Source organism: Hypomesus transpacificus, chromosome 23 (assembly GCF_021917145.1).
Source record: "Hypomesus transpacificus isolate Combined female chromosome 23, fHypTra1, whole genome shotgun sequence".
NCBI lineage: Eukaryota > Metazoa > Chordata > Actinopteri > Osmeriformes > Osmeridae > Hypomesus > Hypomesus transpacificus.
Genome location: NC_061082.1, coordinates 4,979,300 through 4,998,910, shown reverse-complemented (window position 1 = coordinate 4,998,910; position 19,611 = coordinate 4,979,300). Strand labels below are relative to the sequence as shown.

At 46.3% G+C, this 19,611-nt stretch overlaps 1 protein-coding gene across 2 annotated transcripts; it reads right to left on the bottom strand.

Annotated features, from left to right (window-relative positions):
• Positions 1-151: 151 nt before the first annotated feature.
• On the bottom strand, positions 152-19,230 carry lrch1 (leucine-rich repeats and calponin homology (CH) domain containing 1). Of its 2 annotated transcripts, XM_047046529.1 has the most exons (10): positions 18,976-19,230; positions 18,440-18,526; positions 18,019-18,102; positions 17,761-17,797; positions 14,724-14,793; positions 13,750-13,866; positions 8,118-8,227; positions 7,903-8,040; positions 7,599-7,676; positions 152-2,471 (listed from the first exon to the last, which is right to left on the bottom strand). In XM_047046529.1, exons 2-10 carry the CDS (start codon positions 18,487-18,489, stop codon positions 2,358-2,360), a joined length of 798 nt encoding a protein of 265 aa, XP_046902485.1. In that variant the 5' UTR covers positions 18,490-18,526; positions 18,976-19,230; the 3' UTR covers positions 152-2,357. The 2 variants fall into 2 exon arrangements, with proteins under 2 accessions (XP_046902485.1, XP_046902486.1); XM_047046530.1 differs by lacking the exon at positions 13,750-13,866.
• Positions 19,231-19,611: the final 381 nt, after the last annotated feature.

Sequence of the window (19,611 nt, the reverse complement as noted above, 5' to 3'; positions counted from 1 at the left end):
CACATTAGTTGTAACATTCATCAACAATACAAATTGTATTCTATTCATTTTCATTTAGACCTTGTGATCCCTCTAACTACTGAGCTATACCCTTTAATCAAATTAAGTGTCCAACTGACCAAAAGATGACAGGGTGCTTTTAACAGATATGAGTCTTTACTGAAGGTAATGTGGAGTATGTACAGTATTCACAGCAGTTAAGGCGACATTGAAAGGAGTGTCTCATGCATGTACATTTGTGTTGCTGTACAAATGATGACAGAGGTACAAAAAGGTATTTGATATATGATACATCAACAGAACATACGTCACTTAAAAATAAAGTTTCCAATCATAAAAGTACAAAAAAGTTAATACAAGATTTAGGACTATATACAGTGTAAAGTAGAAAAATGCTGCTTAATATTCATCAGTCAACAGTTTGATTTCAAATTATGCTATTCACATCTGACCAAATATAAAACCTAGATTTGTCAGTTGCCAAAACAAGTGAGTATAAATACTTATAGTTCTTTTAAAGTGCAGATAATTTCAGGACAAAGGCCTCTCCTCTCAGGGGAATCATCTTCTCAGTCTGACTGGACAACCCAGAACTCTGGGTATAAAGATGCCTGGGCTTTTATGATGTCAACAAGCACATGTTTAAATTAGCAGGATTGCAACCAAACTTTAAACTCTCCATTGATCCACAGTAAAAAAAAAAAAAAAAACTGTCTTTCATCTAAATAAGAAATATCCGTATCAAATTTCCCTTCAATCTCCACCCCTTCTTTCTACAAGGACATGTTCAAGACAAGAGATGGTCAAGTCCTTTCTGGTTCCATGTTTAATAAAATGGACATACAGGTTTCTGAGTTACAATTATCATTAATCTGATCTGTAGTGTTTTAAATGATCAAATGTCCAACTAAATGTATGAAAGTACGCAATCCTTACAACTATAACTAAACAATGTACATTCATACAAACTATTAGATTGTTCTTGGGGAATTGTAATAGTGTTAACTGCCTGAGGATTCAATATTCAACGTACAGGTGATAAATGTGGTTACTGTCAAAATACAGTACTGATAAATATAAGTTTAAAAAATAGACAAATACTTTCTAAATACGTAACTTGCACAAACCAACGTCACGTTACGACTGCACATCACCACTTTTCATAGAAATATATTTTACCAGATAGTATCTAAAGTATTTATACCATTGTTGTATACAAATAATATTTACAAAGCCTACATAAAAAAACTATATTGTCTTGCACATTGAAATAAAACGTTTAGTTGTTTTGGCAACTGGCAAATCTATCCAGTGACTGATCTCATAAAATGTTACTGTTAAACTTTTAATTAGCTTAAGCTTTGGATACCAAGCTATGTTAATAAATGCATATATGTACATACACACCATGTTCTGGTAGTCCGAAACGTTCTCTTGTTTACAACTAGCAAACAGAGGGATCTGTAGTTAGATAATATTGTGCACTCATAAAGTAGTTCTTGGGTGAATGCACCTTGGCGACTGTTACACAAGCTAGTCACTTCAAGACTACATCACCTGACAAGGTCAGCTATCATCACCTCATGACAGGTCAACTACAGGGATGTCAAAACCCTCACCGTCTCCCTTTTTTGTTCAGCTTGTTGTATCTCTCCTATCTCTGACACACACACACACACACACACACACACACACACACACACTGCAGATAATGATACCACTGAGACAAAAGAATGAAGTGTGTGGTGACTTTTTGTGACTCAGCCTCTCAGGAGTGGCACTCACAGTCGTAAAGAACTCTGTATCACCTCAGTAAACAAAACAAAAAGGGTATTGTGGAGAAAAGCGTGGGGATTTTCTGCAATGTAACCACTGTTTATGTATTATGAATACATTTAAATATTGAAGTTGTAGCTCAGGAATGAATGACCAAATATTATACTTAAGATGTATTATAATTAGACATTTTGTGAATACGGTGAGTGATTTGGGTGGAACCATAAATATAGGATTGAAAAGAAACCACACGCATAGGCGAGATATCGACCCTGCAGTATGCTAGTAAACAGGTTACTGAGTTCAGGGAGACTAAGCGCTCCTCCAAAACAGATTCACACATCTGAGGGAGTAAGACTTCCCACTGAATCATTTGCTGAACACACTGCTTGGTTTGGCCCCAAATGTTCAACAGGAACCTTCTGTTAAAGAAAAAGCCTGAGAAACACAATCCCTTCCTCCGCCATCTTAGAAGGTAAGATAGCAACCGTGTTCATTCATCCTAAGTTAAGACCTAACTGTGTTGGCGTGCGTCTGTGTGCTGTGTGTGGTTGGATTGATGGGAGCTCCAAGCTTCCTGTTCAGGTGAAGAGGGCCTGCTTGGTTGAAGTCTCGTCCACCAGGGCTTGGACAGTCATGCTCAATTTCACCATGCCTTTCTCCTCCAGGATATGGTGAGGGAGACACAACTTATCCTGGGAAAGGGTCACACACACAGAAGGAAAGCCGAACGGAGCGAGAGAGAGATAGATATAATGGAGAAAGAGAGAGGGGGGCGGAGATAAATGGGGAGGGAGATAGAGAGCGGTGGGGAGGGAGAGAGAATATAGAGATGGAGATTGAGGGAGGTAGAGAGACATGGGGGGGGGAAGGGGGGGAAAGAACATGGCAGGAGAAGAAAGAGGGAGAAATAGAGACAGAAATAGAGACATACAAACAGAGGAGGGCAGTAAAGATGGCAAATGTGAATAAACAGCGATAAATACCCCTTTTACAGGATAAATGATGGATACACAGTAATTGGAGACACACACACAGCATAGTATATGTAATTAACTTGTGAGACATACTTTTATCTTCTTCTAACGGTCCAGAATATACAAGAAAGTTGAACACAACATGCAGACTAAATGTCCATGACAAAAAGTCAGCTTCCCAGTTAGTTCAAACTAACTTCACAGTTAGAAGTGTCTCCTTTCTAGGTTTGACCGCACCCCTCGTCCATTACTCATCGGTTTGAAACATTAGGAATCATTAATGAACGACCGACAGAACAGAACCCCACCGGACCTTGTTGTCAACGGTGACTTGACAAAGCGACAGGAGTGAGAAGAGAAGGGCGACGACCCAACCTGTACATTTATTACCTCCGTCATGAACACTGGCCATACACACAGGTCACAGAAACACATGTACCAGGGTCTAGCAAAAACAGCACTGGAAGAGTTAAAACATGAATCAAACTTAATTATGGCATACTGGTTGAAACTGGCAACAGGACAAAAGCTGATTTATGACTTCCCAGTTGGTTAATTGTATAATCTCAAGGACCAATCAGAGGAAGGATGCCTTGCAGTAGGGTTGTGTTGGGAAGCTTTTCAAAATGTTATAAATGGCTTTTGAATTGGGTTAATGAACAAAATATATGTCATCATTACGAAGTTTCAGTTCTGCTTCCCACAACATATTAAAGCTCCAAAATGAGAAAAACCTAAGACTGTATTATATACACAGTACAATTCATAGCTAGCCCTTCAACTTCATCTGTGCATGACCATAGTCAAATCTGTAACATTGCATATACAAATGATTGGTCTGGAAATGCGGTGTCATTAGTCTGAATGCTTGGAAAAGTGGATGAATCAAAGTGGAGGTCAGGAACATTGTCGTTCAGGCAGTTTTCAAAGAGAGTTCACAGGCAGAAGTCGTGACGCATGTCCCTCTTTAGAAAATGGAGAACAGTCTATAAAGATCGTAAGTCATAGCTACTAACGTATGAGGTGAAGTACAGGGCCGGTATGTGGTGAAGTACAGGGCCGGTATGTGGTGAAGTACAGGGCCGGTATGTGGTGAAGTACAGGGCCGGTATGAGGTGAAGTACAGGGCCGGTATGTGGTGAAGTACAGGGCCGGTATGTGGTGAAGTACAGGGCCGGTATGAGGTGAAGTACAGGGCCGGTATGTGGTGAAGTACAGGGCCGCTATGTGGTGAAGTACAGGGCCGGTATGTGGTGAAGTACAGGGCCGGTATGAGGTGAAGTACAGGGCCGGTATGAGGTGAAGTACAGGGCCGGTGTGTGGTGAAGTACAGGGCCGGTGTGTGGTGAAGTACAGGGCCGGTATGAGGTGAAGTACAGGGCCGGTGTGTGGTGAAGTACAGGGCCGGTATGAGGTGAAGTACAGGGCCGGTATGAGGTGAAGTACAGGGCCGGTGTGGTGAAGTACAGGGCCGGTATGTGGTGAAGTACAGGGCCGGTATGAGGTGAAGTACAGGGCCGGTATGAGGTGAAGTACAGGGCCGGTATGTGGTGAAGTACAGGGCCGGTATGTGGTGAAGTACAGGGCCGGTATGAGGTGAAGTACAGGGCCGGTGTGTGGTGAAGTACAGGGCCGGTATGAGGTGAAGTAAAGGGCCGGTATGAGGTGAAGTACAGGGCCGGTGTGTGGTGAAGTACAGGGCCGGTATGAGGTGAAGTACAGGGCCGGTATGAGGTGAAGTACAGGGCCGGTATGAGGTGAAGTACAGGGCCGGTATGTGGTGAAGTACAGGGCCGGTATGAGGTGAAGTACAGGGCCGGTATGAGGTGAAGTACAGGGCCGGTATGAGGTGAAGTACAGGGCCGGTATGAGGTGAAGTACAGGGCCGGTGTGTGGTGAAGTACAGGGCCGGTATGTGGTGAAGTACAGGGCCGGTATGTGGTGAAGTACAGGGCCGGTATGTGGTGAAGTACAGGGCCGGTATGTGGATATGAACCTGAATATAATACTTATGGTTACCGAGTGTGCTGTTAGTGTACGTTAATGAGGACCTAAATGTCAAGTCATTAGAGCCTTCTGTGCTTTTTATGATCATTTTCTGATCAAGTGAATACAATACAACCTGAACACTGCCCCCTACAGGGTAACAAGTTACACTACCGGTCCCCCGTGAGAGGTTGAGCAGGGTGTCTGAGCGGCCCGTGAGAGGTTGAGCAGGGTGTCTGAGAGGCCCGTGAGAGGTTGAGCAGGGTGTCTGAGAGGCCCGTGAGAGGTTGAGCAGGTGAGACCCTGCAGGTGAAAAGATCCCTCCTCCTTTAAGAGCTCCACGTCTCAGCGGTCGTGTGTGCGTTCGTCGTGCGGACGTAAAAAAAACGTGAGTCAGCTGACCCTCCGCTTACACCTCTTCTGGGATGGAAACGGCACGGCAACAAAGAAAGGAAAGTCTGAAGAGGAAGAGGAGACTGAAGGAGGAGGTGTGGTGTCATGCGGGGGGGCGGAGGGGTGGGGGGGGCGGGTGGGGGGACAGGTAGTTGATTGACAGGTAGGGTCACGTGAGCTCGCTCCAGCTATAGGCTAAAAACAGCAGGAGCAGACAGAACATGTGCAACAGGCTGGAGCCAATCACGTCCCAGAGCTGCCAGGCGGGCGGCGGGGCCTGCGAAGGAGCAACCGCCTCGGGGGCGGGGCTTAGCCCCTCCCCCTCTGTGTCTTTAGCGTCCCTGTCCCTCTCTGGGGGGGTCTCCATGGCGACCAGGGCGCACACGGTGGTGCGGAGAGGACGCAGGCGGCACTGGGTGATGTCATACGCTGAACAGAGGGAGGACTGACCCCCGAGGAGGGAGGGAGGAGGGGGGGGGAGGAAGAGCGAGGGAGGGAGGAGGAACGAGGGAGGGAGGAGGAGGGAGGAACAGCGAGGGAGGGAGGAGGAACGAGGGAGGAGGAGGGGGCCAGGCCAAATAGACAAGAGGAGAAATAAATGAATGAAGAAACGTTTTTTGTTAGAAGGAGTAGTGGGTGGGGACGTGGAGTGGAAGGTTAGAGGAGGAGGGAAGGAGGAAGATGTTATTTTAAAATTATGTCAGGAAGAAGGTTGAATGTATGATGAAACGAAGACCAGTAGAGGGAGAGGGGGGAAAGTAATGGTAACGGATGAACAGAGGTGAAGAAAAAGAGATAGGGATAAAAGTATCAAAAAGGAGGAAGGAGAAGAGGAGAGGAAGGTCCAGCAGTAAACAGAAAGAAGGCAGGAGGTTAACCAATGGGGTAAGAGGTCAGGGTTCAAGTCTGTCTGAGGGGGCCTAGGCAGGCGTGTCACCACGGCAACGTGCAAGGCTGCTTTTTGAGAGAGAGATTATGGAGGTTAGATCGTGAATGGCCCCGCTATGATTACATTGTCAGACATTCTCCTGTCAGTATCCATTTGAGTTTCTCTGTCCATCATTCAGTGTGTCTTTCTTTCTCTTTCTTTGCCTCTCTCAAAAAGCAGGCCGTGGTCAGGTGAGCAGGGTTAGGAGCAATGGAGTTGTGCCAGTACTGCGGGTCAGCCAGTGACGTGTGCTGCAAGCCAGGTGTCAGCCAGCAGCCAGCACCCGCAAAGCTTTATATAAGCGTTCAGCCCTTTTTAGTGCAGCTACGCCGAGCACAATGCTAACAGCCAGGTACATACTGTAACAGCAAGTTAGCAACTAGCGACGCACAGCGCAGAGCCGCAAAGCCAGCGAGCAGCAGCGAGGAATCTCACTAGCATCAAGCTAGGTTGGTGATGAGCAGGCAAGCAGGAAGAGAACACAGTAAAAGTTAGCGATATGCTACCGTTTATACTAATCATTGGCAGCGCTAGCAAGCTGGTCAAACAACAGTGCTATGTGCAGCGTTTTCAGTGTGATTTCGACCAGGCTCATTGAATGGGAAGATAGGATAGGCCAGAATGTAGACAACACTGTTATAAAGGTCTGTCCAATGCCCTTACTTCACCAGTGTTTAGTTGAATGTTGATGACTTATTTTTCACGTGACACCACGGTGACAATGTACTAAGATCATTTTGACTTGCATCAATAATTAACGGTAGTTATTTGTTATAGTTTCAATGCTGGCTTTATTTAACCTAATATATTTAATTGCAAGTTATTTGTTCTGTAACCGATTTATTGTCTCCCTGATGTTCTCAAAGTGCACTCTCACAATCACACGGACATATTTTCAGCACAAAACCTTTCGCCCTTCACGCTACATAGAGATATTTCCAGATAATGTTTTAGAACAGATGTTTTGTATCGGCTGTGTGGTGTGTGGGCCTACTCAAACTGATGACACACGGACACCGTCAGAGCCAGGTCAAAGGTTCTAAGTTCAAAGGCAATTTACTATGTGGAGAAAGCCGGAAGCTGTTGATAGCAATGATGAGACAGCATAACAGTTGTGATGATGCAAGTCTAATTTCACTGGTTTCTCTTGAAGGAGAAATGTGTTAGATAAACCAGTTCTGGGATCTGCACTGGGACAATGTGACTGTTTTAAGTTATCCTTCGACCACTAACTGACTTGATTTTTGGAAATGGTTACTTACCTTATGTTACATCAGAATAGGGACTCATACTGATGTGCTTATCCCAGAAATAGTGCCTAACTATTTCATCCTCAATGCTAGTGTGTCTTCTAGAAATTCACTGAATCACAATCAGCTAACCAATGTCAGATTCAAACCCCAAATACGAAACTCATCACAAAAGTATGAATTCCAACTGATTATGAATCAGTTGGTTTTAACCGTTTCTGGTGAATCAGTGACAAGTTGGCTGATGTCAGAGCAGTGTTAGGAGGAGAGGAGAGGGGCGTGGCTTACCTGGGGCACCCCCATCTTTCTGCAGGCGTCCAGGAAGTTTTCCACGTTCCTCCGACACTTGGCCATGCTGAGTTTGGGCTGAACACAAACACACAGAACACGTCACGTACCGAACAACGTCTAGTGATTAACTCAAGATAACAAATACCTTCTCACACAAACGTTTTTCCCACAACGCGATATTGAGATTAAACGTGTTGTTGGATAGGTCTACGCACTCTGCCTTCACCCCCTGAGCCTAACTGAATGACCTTTGAACCATAACTGAATGACTTTTGAACCCCGAGGTGCTTCCGGAACGTACCACGGCTGGCGAGGGCACGTGGATGCTGGCCACGGAGCGAGGGCGGATGTGATTGGCCAGATGGCAGAGGACGACTCCGTCCATTAGGGAGGAGCCTAAGTCTTCAGGAAGAGACACCTTCAGACGGCTCTCTATGCTCTGAGGAGGGAGAGCAAGGGTTAGAACACAGAGAGAGAGAGAGAGACAGAGAGACAGACAGACAGACAGCGTCTCACATCACGTAGCTGCTCCATGAGCTCCAGCTCCTCTCTCAGCTGCTCCATCTTCCTCCTCATGGTGAACTGAGGGTCCACCGACTCAAGGCTCTTATGGGTCCTCAGGAACACTGCCCCCGCAGGCCGGAGGACAGAATGACAACCACAAGAACACAAACTCGTTAGATGTGGATGAGAAACGACGCCTTTGCATCAGTGTCACCAACATGGACATGACACTGACACAGAGAGAGAGAGGTAGATTTGAACCTTCAAAAGCACTCATGCATCATCCACACAGCACCTCCCCAGAGGGAACACGTATTAAATGCCACATCCCGCTCGTTCACTGACATTAATTCCATTTGGACGTACAAATTGATGTAAAGTACACTTACATAACCCTTATATTCATGTATTCACTTGTACAGAAGCCCAGCTGGCACTTCATAGTGACAGAAGCAGCCAAGTGCACTGAGTTATTATGGGATGGATTTTCCTCCAGGCACAATCAAGCCTATGTACAGATCTACAGAGGATAGATGTTTCAACACATTCTACAGGAAGTCATGAAGTATAAACGACTTTCTTAACGGTGGCTATCGTCTGACTGTACTATGAAACACTAAAGATACAACTGCAGACGCTGTGGTTGGTGTTTCCTTCAGTCACGCTCCTGGCTGCTTAAGCACACAAACAAGCGGCTGTCTTAGGAAGACTGGAGAATGGAGGAAGGAAGGAAGGAAGTGTGTGGGAGGGGAAGAGTGTGAAACAGGCTTGGCCTCTGATCACACACACACTGTTAGAAACCCTACATGAACATGGCACACACACTCACACAAACACACACTCTCTCACAAACACACACACATACACACTCCCTCACAAACACACTGTCTCTCTCACAAACACACACTCTCTCACAAACACACACACAAACACTCTCTCACAAACAAACACACCCACACTGCTTTACAGCTCAAGTGAATCATTTACCTACTCAGTGTCCTACATCCATGCCATAAATCGTCTTTACTGTGCCAACATCGACACTCCATGGCATAAAAACAAAGCCCTTTAAGCCTTAATACACACTGTGGCCACAAGGTGGAGCCCAAGAGTTACTGACGGCTGCATTTCAATGTTAAGGGTATAGAGGAAATATAATCGTAATATAATCATAAGAGATGCTTTTATCTTAAACAGCCTACAGACGGAGATTTGAACCTGCGACCTGTTCAGCCACTGCTGAACCTAGCCTTGTGTTTAGCCTTATAACTGTAAGGATCAGTGAGTTAAGATCAAACACAGACAGAAGGCCTTGAAGTAGGCAGTCTCTAACCATCTGGAACCATCTGGAACATGCCACTGGTTTCTGGTGGAGCAGTTCACCTAATCTGGGGACGGATCACAGAGGAAGGATGATCAGTGGTCACACGCTTCTATCCCATCAGCCAGTGATCAGGAGCAGGCAGGAAGTTGACTGTTAAGTGCTGTGAATATGAGAGAAAGAGGGAGAAAGAGAGATAGACAGAGAGTGATGGTGAGAGAGGGAAAGAGAGAGAGAGAAAGGGGTGGAGAGAGAAAGAGAGATCCAGCAGGGGGGAATAGAGCCAGAGAGACTAACGACTGATCTTAGATGATGTGTGATGTCATCATCATACTTCCTTTATCCATCTCCTCTCAATCTCTGATTATACTCTGAAAGGTCTGTCATGACAAACCATCAGGTTCTACATCGATATACTCATCCAAATCTCAAGAGATACCATTCGTGTTTTCCATTTAGTATCCCACCCTCTTAGTACACACATACAAACACACACTTTAGTAATGACACAATAAAGTTACGCATTTGTTGTAACCTGAGACTCATTTGGAGTGATGTGGTGTCTCCTGGGCGTCCAAGATAGAGCCAACACAGCAGTGAGAGAGAGACAAAGAGAGAGGGAGAGATCATCATAGAGATAGCCTCAATACATCTCTCCATCTCCTCTCCTCTTTTAGCACAGAATGACTGTGCTGGCAAATCCACTTCCTCCCCTCTCCCTCTCTCATTCAGGAGTGGAAAGGCAGGCAGGCCATCTGGGTTGTTTTAGCCAACAGCACCCGCTTTCCCTACCAGCCTCCCTGACAGGACCAGTCCAACAGCCAGGGCACAGCCGGAGCCTGCTACTGGTCCAGCCAGCATCGCCATGGTGACCCCACAATCTTCATTAAAAATCCACTCACAAGAGCCAGCAAGATGGAGAGAAAGGGGTTGATGATCTGCTGAGCAGAAGATTAGGGGCTAAATGTCTTCTCTACAAAGACTCTTTCTAGTGTATTCAACTGTGTGTGTGTTTTCTATTCTAATCTGCATCCTGTCAAGCATCGTAAACACCAACCTGTCCAGGCCGGCGCGCAGCAGCATGGTAACCTATTGGGTAATGTTTTTTAGACTTTCCGTGTCAGAGTGTGTTTCTGTAAAAGCAGGAAAGATCTGGCACATTCTGCTCCGGCCTGGTCCAGTCTAAATAACCGCAGCCAAATAATAACACAACGAAAATTGTGACCCGGTCATCACTCCACATTCACTGTAGACCATTCATGCTGAGGTTAGGCAGCCTGTGGGTCTGTATTCACCTCACACTGCCAGTGTAAACAGTCTAAGTTTAGTATCTGTCCACTCCTCCTCTCTCTCGGTTTCTTCCTCTCCAAACTAGCCCACCCCTCCACTCTTTCTTGGGCTATTTTTTCTTTCTTTATCCATCTATGTTGCCTCTCTCCGACTTCCTTCTCTCTCTCTCTCTCTCTCTCTCTCTCTCTCCCTCTCTCCCTCTCTCACTCCCTCCTTCAAGATATATATTATTAATAGTGAGTGTCAGCGTCTCAGTTAAAAACAAACCTTTGAAAAACACAATGTGTTCTGGGAAATGAGAAAGCAGCGGACCAGTTCTACCCTCTGGAAGGTTCCGCCTCCAACAGAGACGAGAGGAGGGAGAAGGGGAGGGGCTGACTGTGAGGAAAGGTGTGAAAACATAGGTGTGTCATTTAATCTGAGCTTCCTGTAGACAAAAAACATCAACTCAACAGAGGTCAGTTGTCCGGTCATATTTACATATGATTGCAAAACAGGAAGTTTAAGAACAGAGTAACTCTTTTACCTCCTCTTACACCTACATATAAACACATACTCTGCGCGTGACAATTGGTTCTGTGGAGGAAATCAATATAGGCGGTTGAGTTTGCATCAACTGTGGTGAGTAGAATAGAAAGACTACTTCACAGTTTTACGGTGTCCATACACCAAGACTTTTTATGACTATGATATCATGTAGATATCTTCAGAGGGAGAGAAACCACAAACTCTAATCTAGAGAGGGGCATGTACGGGCGTGCTATCTTGCTGTCGTCACGGAAGGAGAGGAACCACAACAACACGTACATTGCTGAGGGGGTTAGAAGAAGGTGGTCAGAGAGAATCAGGGGTGAAGAGGACTGAGAGGAAGTGAAGAAAGAGAGGGGTGCAGGGTTGGGGGGGTGGAGGGTTGGGGGGTGCAGGGTTGGGGGGTAGAGGGTTGGGGGGGTAGGCTGGAGGGTTCAGAACAGGACAGGACTTCTTTATGGTCAGGGCTCACGGCTTTCAAGCTCCATTTAGTCTCAGTAAAACAAATGAGAACTGAAACAGTTTCTCTCTCTCTCGTTCTCTCTCTCCTTATCTGTCTCTCTCACCCTCTTTTTTTGCCAGACTCTCTCCATTCCTCCCTCTCGAGACTCACGGTACAGTGGACAGATAGCATCTCCTCTAACAAAGCTGACTGGACTGAATAGTGTCTGTGTGTGTGTGTGTCTGTATGTGTGTCCATGTGTGTGTGTGTGTGTGTGTGTGTGTGTGTGTGTGTGTGTGTGTGTGTGTGTGTCTGTATGTGTCTCCATGTGTGTGTGTGTGTGTGTGTGTGTGTGTGTGTGTGTATGTGTGTCCATGTGTGTGTGTGTGTGTGTGTCTGTATGTGTGTGTGTGTGTCTGTATGTGTGTGTGTGTGTGTGTCCATGTGTGTCCATGTGTGTCCATGTGTGTGTGTGTGTGTGTGTGTGTGTGTGTGTGTGTGTGTGTGTGTGTGTGTGTGTGTGTGTGTGTGTGTGTCTGTGTCTGCATGCCGTCTTGGCTTGAATCCTGGTACACAGGTAATGGAACATTCTTTTGAAAGATGAAAAGCTCTAAGGGTAGTTTGAGAACAGTCTGTCGATGATCCCAGTCCTGTCCTGTTCCATAACGGAGGCCTTTCATCCGACAGGAACTCCCTGATTCTGCTTCCTCTCAGGCTACTGTGACATCACTATGGCGTGCTAGGCCTTCAGTAGATGGTGATGTTTACAGGGCCAGGGGTCAAATCAACTGCCAACAATGAAACCAAACTGTCATTCTGCACTGTGAAACAGCTTCCCTTCGGCAACCACACACACACACAGTTCCAGTAGCAATGTCTTTAACTTTCCCATCTGAGAGCATAGTACCGTTTGAGTTCAGCAACTGGGATCTCCTATTGGTTACCGGTGATGTCACCTTCTCACTAAGGTTTGACCCTATAATAAACTTTAGTTATGATGAATGACGTTCATACGAAACGGTCAAAGCCAACGGTATCATTACTAGAGGACTACTGAAACGTTTCACCACACCACTAAAAGCAATCCCCTTTGAGCTATTTGCTATGAACACAAACCTGCACAAATCTATAATTATTACTTTGAGATAACTTTAAAAATCCCAAAAGAGAGCCCCCTGTCTGAACATGGTCAGTCTGTAACAGGAGACCCCCTTTGGGAAAGTGCATGATTCACCAACGGCGACTTTCAGCCATAAAAGTCCCTCCAGTCCATTACAAGTTGGATATCCCCTCTGGAACCATTATCTAACACTTCATATATAAGAGCTATACATACACAGGAGCTGTGAAGGAAGCAGGGGGTACATATCGTAGAACTTTCAACCGGCCAGAGGTGCTTTAGTGAGCTGTGTCAATGGAGAGTTGTGCTTTTGTGTGTGTGTGTCAAGAAAAAAGTTTGGTAAAGCGGTGCTTACTGCATACACAGAGATGTAAGAGCTTGGTACAACACACACTCACACACACACACACACACACCCCCACACACACACACACACAGTTCACAGGCCTGCCATGTGCCACCACTGAGACCACACTCATTACCATGACAACAGATGTGATGGGAAGGCAAAGGAGGAGACGATGGAGGATCACTGTTGATCCTTTGGGGTGTGGCCACACACACAGTACACACACACAGTACACACACACAGTACACACACACAGTACACACACAATGATCAAAAACACCCCAACATGTGGTCAAAAGCCTCGGAAGACTACACATGAGACTTGATACACCCAAGAGTTACTGAGAGACTGAGAACAGAGGGGGAGAGAGAGAGACAGACAGACAGAGAAAGAGAGACAGACAGACAGACAGACAGAGAGAGAGAGAGAGAGAGAGAGAGAGAGAGAGAGAGAGAGAGAGAGAGAGAGAGAGAGAGAGAGAGAGAGAGAGAAGAGAAGAGAGAACGATAGGGGCACACACATTTTTTAAACATCGGAGACTCTGGCATATCGCAGCCTCCGACTGGCTGATTATTTGAGGAGGAGGGACCTACCACGGCTGAGCATGCCTCCATCATCTGGCCTAGGGGGCGTGTCGCTATCGACGGACAGGCTCTGTGTGAGGAGTGGGCGGAGACAGGGCGGGGGCGAGCAAGGTAGCGAGGGTGGGGCTATAGTACAGAGGGAGGGGCGAAGGGCCAAGGGGAGGGGCAGTTGTGCAAAGGGGAGGGGCCAGGTCCATTCCAAAACACCCACCACAAGACACCAAAGACAGTTCCGGAAATGACGACAAAACGAGTCGTTGAAGGAGACAGGAATGAAATATTGAGGGCAGAGGTAGTTTGCAGGCAGAGCCAGTGCGAAGGCAGATTGGATTACATAAAGGGGGTGAGGAGTGTGTGAAAAGTCATGCGACAATCGATGATACGAGAGAGAAAAGGAGCGATAAAACGTAGAGACGTGCGGAAAGAACCGAGGCAAGATGCAGAGGAGGAGCGGAGGGAAAACAACACAAAAAAACATAAAAAATTAAACAAAACAATAATCAATATTAGTGGCATTTCACAAAACAGATTTCATGTCATGCTGTTAATGTTAGCAGTTCAAGCTACATTACACACGCTAGCAATTAGCCTAGATACGATTAGCTGGATGGATGCTGGCGCTAATGTCAAGTAGCATGGATGAAAGCTCACTCTAGGTTACTGCAAGCACAGGGAACACAAAGAGATGATCTTGGGGCTAAATGCACCCAATGTTGGTAGTGTCTGCAGAGTCTTTGTGGTGATCTCTACAACAGAGCCCTACAGCTGCTGTTGGAGCGTGTGTTGGTGTTTCTAAGGAAACACCTCAGATGACTGTGAAGGTGGGATGTTGGCTTGTCTTGGAAATGGAAGCTTTGGAATTGGGGGTTTTGGTGAATAGCAAAGCAGCCTGTCATTGTGTCACCCCTCCCCAACCTCCCCCCACCCCACTCCACACCTCCCCTCCCCCACTCCACACCTCCCCACCCCACCCCTCCCCTCACCTGAGCGGGGCTTCAGTCCGAAGGGAGGGCTGGGGAAGGCGTGGCTGCTGGCTGGAGCTCGGTCCTCTGCCTGGTCGAGCATGAGCAGACATGGTGCACATTATACATCCTGTCAGCCTGGGTGTGTGAGAACACATCAGAGCACACACACACACCGACATCTGACACACACACACACACACACACACGATGACATCTGACACACAAACACAGGACTAGGCCTGTAACGACCAGTATTAAACATCAAAGCGTATGTGTGTATTTCTATTGAAGCTGTGCACTGGAGTTGACCCCTCAGCAGGAGGAAATAGAGCAGAAGTCATAGAAAGTCAACCGCAGGTCTGTGATTGATCAGTAGTGGTCTGTTTACAGGCCTGAGGTCTGGCATGGTCAATACGCTGATGTATATACGCTGGCCTGCAGACTGTGCGCCCAGTTCCCAACGGTTGGTCTCATACAGCAATACAAATAAGCTGTGAATCTAATTGGCTGTTTGGTCTGGGTGAGGTCACTGTTGCCATGACTGTTCATATGGGAAGCTTTGTGGAGATGGGGTTTTTTTCTCTGAGTGGTCAAAGTTGGCCGTGTGCCCTGTCCCCAATAGCCTGCTGTGGTCCGAGTGTGTGTGTGTGTGTGTTCTGCTGTCCCAAAGCATTGTTAGAGGAGTCTAGAACATCGCAGCTAACAATGCTGTCTTATTCCTGTTCCAAAGACTACTCTAACTGTTCTGCCATGGCAGATTTCTTTCAACACAGTTACTTCCCTATTGCTGGACTTTCAATTAAATACAAGTACTCAAAATGTGGGTTTTAAACTTTAAATTATCCCGTGTGCAAAATTAAGCAATCCCATTTGTATCATAATTTTTTTGTTAAGAACCGTTTAATGGATAACCGTTACGACTCAAGTCGCGTGTCTGTTTGGTGGTGCGCTACAGACGGTTAAAGGCCTTTTCAGACTGAGTCGCTAAATCGTCACTATGTTTCTAAACCGAGACTCGAAAACACACTGCAAACCACAGCGGCATGTAACACACACCAACACACACCTCACAGTAGAGAAACACACACCTCACAGTAGAGAAACACACACCTACACCGACACAGACACTACAGCACAAACAACAAACCTCTTCAGCTTAAACAACTCAAACCATCTAAAGCAGCACGACATGCTAAACAGCAGAGTGACACACAGGTCAAAGAGTTTGGGTTTGGGTTGGCTATGCAACTGGTTTCTATGGAGATTGTAAAGATGAACACACTAAGTCACTTCATGCCCTTAGCCACATTTTAAAACACGCTACTGCAGACTAAACAGTAAAGTAAGGCTGGCAGCAGGTTAAAAAAAAATTGAAATATTTTATTATAATAAAAATACAAATATTCTACAGAAAATGTTTGCTTTAACATGAGGCATGAAGTGACCAAAAATACTACCACATTCTACATGAGGAACTTACTATAGAGGGTAATGATGGCGTGGGATTAGCTGGGAAGGGGTGGAGGATTGGGATTGGCTGGGAAGCCTGAGGGGGGGGGGGTGTGTGGCCACCCCTGGCTTGTTCCCAGGGTTACCTGGGTTGCCAGGGTTACCTGTGTTGCCGGGGTTACCTGGGCTGACACATGTCTCTGATACTGCTGGCATGCTAGCTGGGCCTCAACCCTTGCTCGCTCTAGAATGAACTCCCTCTTCTTCTGGAACTCAAAACCTCCGTCCGGATAGTCCTTCTAGAACATACGAGCCATAGGATCGCAGTGCTTAGTACTCTATGGTGTGCTGTCAGTCTCTGACATCCCTGTTTCAGGTCCTGTGGCTCTGCACGCATGGCTGCTTGTTCTCCCTGATTGGTGTTTTGCATGGCTCGAGGAACTGCCAATGCAGCATTGTTCAGAGCAGATTGTGAATCAAGCTAGCTACCGTGTAATGAATCAAGGCTAGCTAGCGCATAATGTGCTGTAACCTACACTAGGCTCCAAAATAAAAGCCTCTGTTTACACGAGCCGAGACTAGAATGATGCAACTCATTCAAACACACAGCACAAGGATACTGTTACACATTATTAAGAAGCACCTCTATCTTAACTGACTGTAAACCCAACAACATTTTTACCATAATTTTCATAACATATAATATTATACTACAGTATGTCTCAAATATCCTCAAAAATCTTAGCTGCTGATTAAGTACTAAAGGAAATTCAATGAAAATCCAGTACATATCACAGACACACTCACACACACTACCAGACAAATCCATCAATTATCCTACCCTGAGGAGCTACATTCAAAGTCATAGCAGATGTAAAAACAGACTGTGTACTGTACTGTAGCAGACTGTGTACTATAGCAGACTGTACTGTAGCAGACTATGTACTGTACTGTACTATAGCAGACTGTGTACTGTACTGTGCTGTAGCAGACTGTGTACTGTACTGTACTATAGCAGACTGTGTACTGTACTGTGCTGTAGCAGACTATGTACTGTACTGTACTATAGCAGACTGTGTACTGTACTGTGCTGTAGCAGATTGTACTGTACTGTAGCAGACTGTGTACTGTACTATAGCAGACTGTGTACTGTAGCAGACTGTGTACTGTACTGTACTATAGCAGACTGTGTACTGTACTGTAGCAGACTGTACTGTACTATAGCAGACTGTGTACTGTACTGTAGCAGACTGTGTACTGTACTGTACTGTAGCAGACTGTACTGTAGCAGACTGTGTACTGTACTGTAGCAGATTGTACTGTACTGTAGCAGACTGTTTGCTGTAGCAGACTGTGTGCTGTACTGTAGCAGACTGTATACTGTACTATAGCAGACTGTGTACTGTACTGTAGCAGACTGTGTGCTGTACTGTAGCAGACTGTGTACTGTACTGTACTATAGCAGACTGTGTACTGTACTGTACTGTAGCAGACTGTACTGTACTGTAGCAGACTGTGTACTGTAGCAGACTGTGTCCTGTACTATAGCAGACTGTGTACTGTAGCAGATATCTTGTGTGTACTGTGTGTCTGGGGGACATCTCACCTTGGGTGTGGTAGATCCTTCATCACTGTCCTGGCCACTGCAGAGAGAGAGAGAGAGAGAGAGAGAGAGAGAGAGAGAGAGAGAGAGAGAGAGAGAGAGAGAGAGAGAGAGAGAGAGAGAGAGAAACAGAGAGAAAGATACGGTAAGGAGGGAGGGAGAGCTTGCAGAGAGGGAGATAGCAAGAAGGAAGGACACACACACACACATAAACACCATCCATGTGAACACACACACACACACACACACACACACGCTTACTTGAGGGATTCTTCCACCAGGACCATCTCCACAGGATAGAGCTGCACTCCAGACAATTCCAAATCCTCTGACTCCATATTCACTCTGGAACACACACACACACAGAGTGAGACAACAGAGGCATACATATCTTCTCATAATGTGATTCACTAGATCAGTATCAGATCAGCAAAGTTAGGATTCATCGGTCTGTGTGTGTGTGTGGGAGGAGGTACCATGAGGTGGGGTTATATACGTGGCGGGGGGATGCTAATGAGCCATCTGGAAGGTGTCTGAACGTACTCGTCGGTGTCAGAGCTGTGAAGTATGTCTAGGTGACATCACAGCTCTCAGTATAACCTTGAGTGCTAACGTACTGTAAAATGAATCTTTCTGGTTTGTTCTTTGACTAAGGATGAACATGAGCACTAAGACAGCCTACCTGCTGGGGTCTTGTAGTAGCTCGACAGCCTCCTTCAACTGGTTGATCATGTCAATGTGGAGTTTAGTACCCCCCTTGACCTTTGACCTGCAACAACAGTATGTAGCAACAAGAAATAGGAAATGAGTCATATTGTGTATGCACAGTAACAACACTGCATGATGGGGGCAATAAAAAAAGTGTTCCACCATCATGTGTTAAACACACAGTGTAGAACAGCTGGAGACAGGCAATGTTACATTACAGGAGGTTCAGGCACATGGCCACACACTAACAGTGAAGACAAGCACGCTAGGATGAAAGACAGATAGGGAATGGATGATGGAAGGGTGGAGAGGAAGATAAAGGGAAGATCTGAAACAATGGTGGATGGGTGGATGGAGAGATGGAGGGATAAAGAGATGAGGGATGGAGGGATAGAGAGATGAGGGATGGAGGGATAGAGAGATGAGGGATGGAGGGATAGAGAGATGAGGGATGGAGGGATAGAGAGATGAGGGATGGAGGGATGGAGGGATAGAGAGATGGAGGGTTACCCTGTGTGTTCTGAGGTCCAGTGTGTGTCTTCCTCTATCCTCAGCGGCTCGTCGTAGTCTGCAGTTGTCCGACCCTGGAACACACACACACACACATCAGCCCCAGCTGCAGAAGGGTCACATGATCCACAGGCCAGCAGCACACACACACACGCCCCTGTCCCTCACCACCACATTACGGAGAATGTCTGTACAAGGCAGTCAGTGTGACACCTCTTCCTTTCACCCTCATCCCTCCCTTCCTGCTCTCCTGCTGTCTATTCTATTCTATTCTCCCGCCCGCCCGCCCTCCCTCCCTCCCTCCCTCCCTCCCTCCCTCCCTCCCTCCCAGTACTGCTGACACCAGGTGTCAGATATGACTCTGCTGGCCCAGTGTGGGGCATGTGCAGAGCCTGTCTCTCTGTCACAGACACACGGACCTCCAGGGGAGAAGCACAACAACGCCACAACAGAGGGGAAGTTACAGAGAGAGAGAGAGAGAGAGAGAGAGAGAGAGAGAGAGAGAGAGAGAGAGAGAGAGACAGAAAGACAGAGAGGGGAGGCTGATCTGAGATCTTAAGCCATACTATGACTGAAAATGCAGTGTTTCCCGCCACAAATGTATTAACTTTTTTTCTTTTTGCTGTTTAACCTGGC